Below are 10275 nucleotides of genomic sequence, written 5' to 3'. Positions count from 1 at the left end.
TACGAGTTCGTCTGAAAACCTTACAGTTGGTCAAATTCTACTTGTAGATTCACGAGCACTATGCAATTAAGAGACAGTGATTGCACGCATTTTTGGAGTGAGAGAATTCATTTGAGTGCATATGATGAAGATCGTTCTATAAAGATACGTATGCCATATATGCTATGGTATACTATATGCTTCCATTTAAAAAAAGGCGAACAGTAGATAAACGTTTCCAGTATTATTTAGCATTTAATTGCATCCTCTTAAGCGAACCACTTCACAGGTGTTACAAGGAAGTCCGATAAGGAAGCTGCCGTTTTGAACGTGTTATAAGTGCTGTTTTTTTAATTATGTATTTATGTATATATAATTATTTATTTTCTAATATTTTTCTACCTTTTTAAAAACGTGAAAAATACTCACGCTCTTCGCACAAATTCATCATATTTACAATTAATATATATAGCTTCAACAAAAACTGCTTTTATAGTGTGGACGCAATCGATAAGGTCATATTTACACAGAAAATAATTAACCTTGACTTTCATATTACCGTCATTTTAACGTCAAACATAAAAACATAATTACTGAGATTAACCACGACATAAATGAAAAAACACAATTTAACGAAACTGTGTAACTGGTTTGTTTTTTGTCAAATACTGCACGAAATTATGACGTTCAACTGAATCGTAGAAGTAGTTCATTCATACTGTGGAACTTCGGCAGGATTAACGTAGGACCCGTTCCGAGATGTTTCTACGCGTTTTGTGTGCATGGCAGAGGCTGAAATGATTTTTTTCCACCATATCAATAACTTATATATCATATACCAATTAATATGTTAGATAATTAATAATGCTCATGATTTCGATTCTCGGAGCATTTTGATCGCAATTTGGCTCGCCGAAATTACTCTTTTCCATCATAATCGAGCTGTATACATCCTGCACGAATATATGCAAATTCATGGCCATACACCACCATTTACATAATAACTGAAGCATGCCGGGTATGCACTGTTTTGGACAGCCATCTGATGCTCTCTCGAGAAGGCATGCATGTAATGTTATTGATTTGCGCGAAACCTTTCCTACAACTGTTGCTATGGTAACAACACACTAAACGCGAAGTTGGTTTATTTACAGGGAAAAACAATGAAAACTTGACCTTTTTAACGAGTGCAAGTTATAGTTATATATATATTTGATATACTACATTAACAAGCACATCCTTGACACAATGGCGTAAATGCATGTGAGCATCGATTTTAGTAATACGACAAAATGAATTCAGGCAATTAAGGGTACATACGCATTATCTAACCCTAACTCAAAGATGGTTATGAACGGTGCAGCCTATCTCCTCACTATCTCTAATAAAAGATGGTGCTTATATGGCACAGGTAAGGGTAACATATAATGCATAGGGTCCTATAGCATATATATATATATATATATATGTATAAATATATATTGTATGTATATGGCACAGGTAAGGGTAAGGTACAGGTAAGCGTCTCAAACTGCTAAACCTATTAATCAGGAAAATGTAGTTAATCGAGAATACCTGAATTTGTTTGTAACCTAAGTTAGATTATTAATTATAAAAGAAACTTTAAATTAACATGTACATTCCTAACACATATAGGCCCAAATGAAGACATATATAACTTAATACACAATATATAATTGTATAATTGAACATACTATACAAATGGTACAGTATTACTGTAACACATCTATAAATTTTGACACGTCTACATTTGACTAGAATTCGTACGGCTGCAAATATTCCTACCAAGTTTATCACAAATATTTTTATCCGGAATTTCTGGATAACATTCCCATTAGATACTTTACTAATGTGCTCATTCATTTTAGAGTCACATGGGGGGTAAATGTACTGGGCTATAAAATGAATGCACGCTCTGTTAAAAGTAAATGTCATGTGTATACTGTAGGGGTATCAGCAATACGTTGTAGAAGGTCAAATGCTTGCGCCCGCAACCAACGGCCTCCATTGCTCGTACAACGATATTGATTTTCCAATGACGGCGGCATACGAAGAGCATGCAGGCCGACGCAAGCACACACACATATTATACATAATATTATTACCCCACGCGTTATTTCATGCACATTGTAAAGGCACAGCAGAGAGCTTTTGTCACAACCGCCGCTCTCGCCGCTGCAGCTTCATATCGAATAAACACTCCTAGCAATAGACATATACTAGCAGATAAGACGGGGTAAGTATGTATTACAAATGAGGTGGCTGTCTTCTACGCAGTTCTTTTGTTTATAGTCATTACATAATAATGTATGCACAAACACACGTCCCAACCACGTCTGAGCCAAATGAAGGGTTTATCGACTGCAACATACTCAACATAATATTCCGCCAATGTAAAATGATTGCAGCAATTTATGTATCAAATAGGGGTTAGCTGACAGTATATTAGCATACTACTTGCATATTCTAGAGACGCACACGCACGCACGCACGCACGCCCACACACACGCACACGCACACGCACACACACACACACACACACACACACACACACACACACACACACACACACTGGTTAGCTGACAGTATATTAGCATACTACTTGCATATTCTAGAGACGAGAATCACAGCACTGGTATAACTACTTCTGGCAGCTGTAACCCCGTAGAATTACATAATAGTAATTATTGATTCTATTTCAACTACTACATAAAACACATATTCACACACACAAGTTCACACACAGACACGCACGCACGCACGCACGCACGTACACAAGCACGCACGCACGCACGCACGCACGCACTCACACGCACGCACGCACGCACGCACACACACACACGCGCGCACACACCCACGCTGCCACCCACACAGTAACCACGGCTTATAATTCGTTGCTTGAAATGGCACCGAATAATAAATGGCACAAGGAGAGTAAAAAAGAATAGGGTAAAAATTTGAATAAGAATATCATGGTGTAAGCTAAGGGACTGCTTCTAACCTGCTGCTTCTACCGCAATTATACGGCATGTGTAATATGGCGACCATACAAGTAAATTGACAAGTTCGCATTTTAGTTGTTAGTTGTGGTTATCAGCATCGTGTATATCTCTAAAGAACAACGAGAACTCCTATTATATATAATGACGAGTAATGTGAATGGTAGGTGCGACGAGCTGAGAAACCAGAAAGATCCTATATATGGAACACACGACAGTGTATATAAAATCGGCTTGTGTTATATCAGAAGTAGATAATAGGGATTCCCTATTATCTACTTCTGGTTATATCCAAATGTGTTTTTATTCGCGCTTGATAAAATCTATAGGATGTGACCAAGGAAGCTATAAAGCGTGCGCCCCACTCACTGACACGCACGTATATATATATATATATATAATCAGGGCCGGATCTAGCTTTCAGGAGACAAGGGGGGGGGGTTGATATTTGAGTGAAGGCGTGCCGAAGGCAAGAGGTGCTAAGATGGCCTATCATAACATCAGAAGTGATCGAATACAAATAGATTATTTATATTAATAATCTATTATGATTCACTAGCTCGATCCTGATAACATTAGTCAGTGGCTGAACCCCGAGGGGAAGGGGGGGGGCAAGCCCTTGCAACCCCCCTCTAGATCCGCCACTGATAATATATATATTATTCACTCCTGATATAATGTATATCAGAAGTAGATAATAGGGAATTCCCTATTATCAGAAGCTATTATCTACTCCCAGCTATTATATATACATCTCTTCGCAAGCGATCAACGCGGTATACAGTTTGTGCTGCCATCTACACGCATTTTCGCGCAGAAAACAGAATTTGTTGGCAACCTAATACGGAACAACGGAATAACAACAAAATAGGCCACCTTTCATTGTAATCTGTTAAATTAGAGTTATTTTCAATTTGCATACCAATTTTTAAAACTAACATTATTACTTCAGGATATAATCTGCGTTTTTTCAGCATTGTGCTGGCCCAATTTAAAAGGCGATGGCCTAAATTTGCGCAATGGAAGTTTATTTTTTTCCTATTGCTAAACTGTAAAACTTTTGCATCGTCACAGCATCAAGAAGATAGTACATTTTGTTGGATGTATATTTTCTTCACAATGCTACACCGTTTTCGTAACAACAGCATATACCGAAGATAACGGTTGTAAGGTGGGTATAGTATGATTGCCATCACCATGCAGTCACTCACCCATAAGATATGTTCTCACTAAAAAACACAAAAGGTAACACCTGGGACCCAGTTGATGCGATACCAATTAACCAGTCAGGCAGTTAATTTCATTACAAATAAAAACCCCGCCGAAGCAACGCGTCATTACCGACTACAATAGTACAGCTCGTGTGGCGCAAAATGTTCGTAATATATACTCTATAATGATTGAGGGAAGAATATCTATAACTATGCGTTACTGTTAAAAACGATTGCCTATAGTGACGCGACAAGCATACATCAAGCTGCAAAGAATTACCAACAGAGAAGTAAGGGCATATTTACCTGGTGCCGGCAAGTCCTATTCTTTTTGGAAATTGAAGTCATTCCGTGACTAGATCATGTTTCATGTATCCAATATAACACGGCTCCTGCCGCCCTGAAAGCGCAATGCGTTGCTTTTCAACACTAAATGTAGAGTCGCACATGATCGACGAAACTGCATGTTGCCTCAACGGAAAACTTTGTGTATAAACACAAGAAATTAAAGGAAAATTCGCGCGTGCAGTGCTCGCTATACACAGCATAACCAACATAGTACTTGTGTTGTAGGATGAGTTCATTCTATGACTCATACGTTGGCCACGGCAAGTCAATAATTTCCAGGCAACCAATAACGGCCAAGCATAATGACGACACGCTAGTGAAAGCGCCGTGCTTTGGCCAATAGCAAATGCACAAAGCTGTGATGTCACACCATGAGGGGCGTTCATGATGTAATGTTTCTATTTTAGGATCTATGATTCACCGTACAACCGCTAGTTCAGGACGCGTGCTTTTACGCGCCTGGAAATGAGCTGCAATTACAAAAACCACGTAAAATGACACATGTAAAAATAAAATTCCTCAATCGGCACAAGAGGTTATATGTTATTAGGATTACACATCTAAAGCCATGTTCTTATGTATTCCCAATAATGCACTGGCAGATTCAGGAATGGTCCAACAAGGGCCGAAAACGGACGACAAGGGGTTGTTGGGGGATGATTACAAGCTCTCCATTGGAGTTATATGACCACAAACAGCTCTTTAAGCTCCCTCATGTGAGTCCGCGCTGGATCGCCGGGCACCCGCGCATTTTAGTGCTTCAGTTGTTAATTTTTGGCCTCCGGTGAGCAATAAATTTGGGAATCAAGTAAAATGGAGGTAATCAACGGAGGTAAAATGGAGGTAATCAATGGAGGTAATGGAGTAAATCAACTCATGATCTTATGCTTTTTCACTCGTTTGCTGGTATTGATTCTGAGACGGGTGAGCGCTACCACCCTCGGAATCGTCAGTGTCTCGACCTTTCATATGACATAAAATTTAAATTTCGGCTTACATTAAATACAGGAGGGTAGCTAATCCATTTTGCCGCCTGGAGGATGGGGGGGGGGGGCAAAGCCACGTGCGTGGTTTGTTCTAGAAAGGTGACCGACACTGACTATATAATGAATGTACATTTCATTACAACTGCCTCCCCCTTGCCCCCGCTAGCTACGGCCTTGCATCACTGCAGAATCATAAACGTATAGTGCTAGAAAATACACGCATGCAAGAAAAATTACGCACCAGCACTTATATGCCAAATAATTTGCACAACTATGATATATATATATATATATATATATATATATATATCCTAAATCATTACCCTTGTATCGCCACATACAAGCAAATCCGTAGTTAATTACACGGATCAGTCGTACAGCTTATTACAGTATAATAAGTTATATACAAGACCCCGTATTTCGTGGCTTATTAGACGCTCCAATGCATTAGACGAATCCAATTCATATGGAAATACTCTGGCTAGCTTAAATGCATAATATCTCTCAATCCCCACTATCATGTCCTCACCAAATACGGCTGTATAAATAAAGCCCTTGTTTTTCATGTTTTTGTTCCTCAAATATCATGTATCTTATAAGGCCTTCTCTCTATTAGCATTGATTATTATATGCTGCAGACAATTCCGCTGAGGTCTATAATATACTGCATCTTACCTAGGACACATGGTGGTTTTTGGGGACATTTCCCGATAAAAAAGTACATGCTATGAACTGGGAAATATGGTAATTTTTGAAGACAAATTATTAGATTAGTATTCAAGTAAGACTTCAGGATTTTACAGCTGTCATTTGCACACGCCACAATCACCTGTGTTAATATATGCAGGTTCTAACAAAGAAATATTACAGTCGTTTAGTGTTATATTTATTAACAGGATGGAACCAATATATTTTTGATTATTTAATCGGTGACAACGAGCAAATCAATATCTTACAGTTGCCTGTAATAATCACTTTCCGAAGTCTTCTCATGATCCCCCAATTTTTCCCTGGCTCATTTTCGTTACCATAATTGCTATCACTGGCGCCACTCCTTGAATCTTTGTCTGCAAAGATTTCTACATCTTCAAAAAATTGGTCAAGTTGGGTGTTATGCTTATTAATGGACACATCGTGAGGATTTTACATGTGTAACTTGTAAATTATATATGTCACATATACGTGCTAATATATGTAGTTTTGACACAGACATATCACAAATAGTTTATCGATTTTATTTAATATAAATTAATTGGATATAATGTGTTTTTATTTCATCAATTATAATTTACAAATCTCACACCTGCTCTTAATGGCTGCTTTCACAGGTCTTCTTCTACTCTTCTCGCTTCTTCTTCACCACTTCCTATTTCTTCTCCTGCGTCTGGTTCTCCTCATCCTGGTCCTTCTGCTCCTCCTTCTCTACCTGCTCCTCCCCTTCTCTTCTTCCTCGTTCTCCTCCTCCTCCTCCTCATCGTCATCACTACTGCTGATACTACTGACACGTTATTTTTTATCAGCACTGATTTCTTATATCGATTCAGATATTAACGATATTATTTAAGTTAAAATTTGTATGTTCTTTTACTTAATCAATAATAATTTACAAATTTATATCTTACAGCGCCTCTTAATGGTCACTTTCACAAGTTTTCTCCTGCAACTCTTGCTTCTTCTCCTTCTGCTTCTGTGCCTCCTGATCCTCCTCCGTCTGCTCCTTCTCCTCTCCCTGCTCCTCCCCCTTCTCCTCCTTCTCCTCCTTCTCCTCCTTCTCCTCCTTATCACCACCATCATCATTGTCATCACTACTGCTGAAACTACTGACACGTTCTTTTTTATCGGCACCGATTTCGACATCCTCGAGAAACTTGTCGAGTTCGGCGCCATCGCTGTCGATAGACACGTCATCGAGCGTCCGTGGCGCGTGCTCGACCATCGCCTGCCGCTCAACGTGGCCACTCAGTTTATACTGTTCGAGCTCCAGCAGGAACTCATCCTCGAACACCTTCTCCTTCTCTCGCCTCAGCGTCGTGTTCTTCTGCTCGTACTCGGTCACCTTCTTCGCGTGGCCGACGGCGATTTGTCCCTTCAGCTTTGCGAGCTCGGCGCGTTTCGCGAGACTGTACGCGGCGAGCTCGTCGATGCGCTCGTGCTTGCGCTTACGTTGCTCCAGCTCTGCGTGATCGTTCTCAAGGTCATACAAGGACGCCTCCACTCGCTGATAGAGGTCACGCAGCTCATCGAAAGTGGCTTTGATTGCCTGCACCTGAACTGCTAGCTCAGGCAGAACCTGCGCGGACACAAATACGGCTGTTATCGGAATCCAATGCATGATGACACATCGAATATCACACTTAGTAATGAATTTATATATATAAGCAAAATAAAAAACAAATTCAAATAATAGGTTAAGGGTGTTTAAGTTTTAGTTTAAAAGCTTTCGAGATGTACATCTCTTCATCAGGCAATTCAACAGACATCTATATATCTATATAATATATATACATATATACATCAGGGTTTGAAATTAAGGGCAGCAAGAAGCAGATTTGCTGCCTACTAGGGCCAGTTTGCTGCCAGCTCCCAATGTCGGCAGCAAATACTTGCTGCCGAGAAATTAATAACCTAAAATTGAAGTACCAATGTTACAGGCAATCTCTGGTGAAAACGATAGCCAGTTATTCGAAGTTGGTGTTTTCAAATCACATTGACCCTACGTTACTGTCCATACTTCATTCGATATGCAACTTTGGGTTAAGCATAGGTGACTGTAATTAGAATGAACGAATCAGGGAAAACAGGGCTAGGAGGCCAAACCAGCTTCATTATGGACAGGATGGAGGCGATGGGACAGTACTTACTGTAATGTTGGGGTGGGAGGGAGTGGAACTGCTAAGGTTTTCTCAAGTTTCTGCCCAAGTGAGCAAGTTTACTGCTGGTTTTTTTCTCTAACAGCAAGTACTGCAAAAATGTTCATTTCAAACCCTATATGTATACACACACACACACACACACACACACACACACATATATATATATATATATATAAAATCTACCCTTTTAATTAAAATACATTTACAATCAAGTTCTGTCTTTTTCTGCTTACAGTTACAGACATAACCACTAATAATATGTAACAGTATGTGTGACTTGAGTGAATGATTTGATGGCGATGATGCAAGAGGCAATCAGTGGCATTACAAGTCATGCACTATAACTAGACACGTTGATAGTAGACAAATTAGATCATCTAGGTATGAAGACTAAACATGAACAAATTATTAATAACATATCATTGTTCATGGTTGAATCCTTAAATTATTTACCTTGGCAGTTTCAGCTGTCGTTCTGACAGCTATCTATGAAGGCTATCTATGAAGATAGCTGTCAGAACGACAGCTGAAACTGTCAAGGTAAATAATTTAGGGATTCAACCATGAACAATGATGTTATTAAAGCCGCAATATGCGCATCCAAACGCTAATTTCTCCAGTACTAGACTAGCAAATACTTCGTGTCATACATAATCACACTACCTTATGACAAAATAAACTCTAGTTCCTCCCATTTCACTTTCACTGCGCGTTTGCTTAAAACCCACAAGAAAGACGTGCGAAATCTGGCAATCTGGCGCCAACGCCGAATTGTTTGCCGAATCGGTTAGGTGACGTCACATGTTGTTACGGGTTGCACCCGCTGTACGGTTGCTTGGCAGAGCAACGCGAACGTGTCAACAACATCGGAGAATTTGAACAAAATTGGAGGTATTTTCAAATACCTTTTATAAGACAACGCGCAGTTGAATGGGAGAAACTAGAGTTTATTTTGTCATAACGTAGTATGATTATGCATGACACTAGCGTTTGGATGTGCATATTGCGGCTTTAATGTTGTAAAAGAAATTCAACTATGAACTTTCAAGATGAACAAATTATTTAACAGAGATTTTCGAGTCAAGTTCTATTAATAAGATTTTACATGAAGACACCATTTCTTACCTGGAGCTGATAATTTAAGGCTGTCATTGATGCTGCACCTGTGCGGTGCTTTTTCAAAAGTTCTGATATTGCCTGTAAAGACGTTATAAAATATACAGAGTGTATAACTGTCCAAATGTAGCAACAAGAAAGTATGTACTTTTGTTATCTTACATACAATTTCATACGGTGCTTTATAAGTCATTACCTTATATATTATGGCACAAGCATGTGAAACATTGAGAAAATTGATACTACATGTATCATAACCATGTTTAACTGCAAAGCATGCCATAAGTGCCATAATTTCATATATTATCAAATGCATCAGATATTACTACTACCTTTTTCTTACTGATATGCAAAAGTTTTGTCATGCCTCATTGTATTTCATTACCCACCTTGTCTATGGGCTGTGCTTCGGTTGCACAAGCCTCGATGTCATTGTGTATATTAGCCCAGTAAGACTGGTAGATGCTGAGTATAGCTGAACCTATCACATCAGAGCTTGCACTGTCATTCTTGAATGAATCTGGCAAAATTGCAATCCCCTCCTGAGCTGTCAGTAGCTTCTTCTTTAGAGCATTAATCATCCTTGAAAGGAATTGTGAAAAAAGATACTGTGTATAACAACTTATATAATATCAACAAGTGCCGCGGAGCGACAGCGCTCATCTCACGTCTACTGCGGCGACTCTGTGGTGGAGTGGTGGGATTCTAGTAAACCCTGTTAGTCCCAAATGTGTTCACATAC

General features: G+C 39.2%; 1 protein-coding gene across 1 annotated transcript in view; it reads right to left on the bottom strand.

The window, feature by feature from the left end:
- Nucleotides 1-6765: 6765 nt before the first annotated feature.
- The window catches only part of LOC106810800 (dysbindin protein homolog), a 5805-nt gene continuing 2295 nt past the window's right edge, over nt 6766-10275 (bottom strand). Inside the window, exons 2-4 of the mRNA XM_014814255.1 lie at nt 9923-10115; nt 9543-9614; nt 6766-7834 (exon numbers count right to left, since the gene is read on the bottom strand). Coding sequence (XP_014669741.1) covers nt 7175-7834; nt 9543-9614; nt 9923-10114 — 924 coding nt within the window. The 5' untranslated portion in view covers nt 10115 and the 3' untranslated portion in view covers nt 6766-7174. The remainder of the gene's footprint in view (nt 7835-9542; nt 9615-9922; nt 10116-10275) is intronic.

The sequence above is a fragment of the Priapulus caudatus genome, unplaced genomic scaffold (genome assembly GCF_000485595.1).
Source record: "Priapulus caudatus unplaced genomic scaffold, Priapulus_caudatus-5.0.1 Scaffold17, whole genome shotgun sequence".
NCBI classification, from domain to species: domain Eukaryota; kingdom Metazoa; phylum Priapulida; class Priapulimorpha; order Priapulimorphida; family Priapulidae; genus Priapulus; species Priapulus caudatus.
Note: the sequence above shows the minus strand (reverse complement) of the source record. Positions and strands in the feature narration are given on the sequence as shown.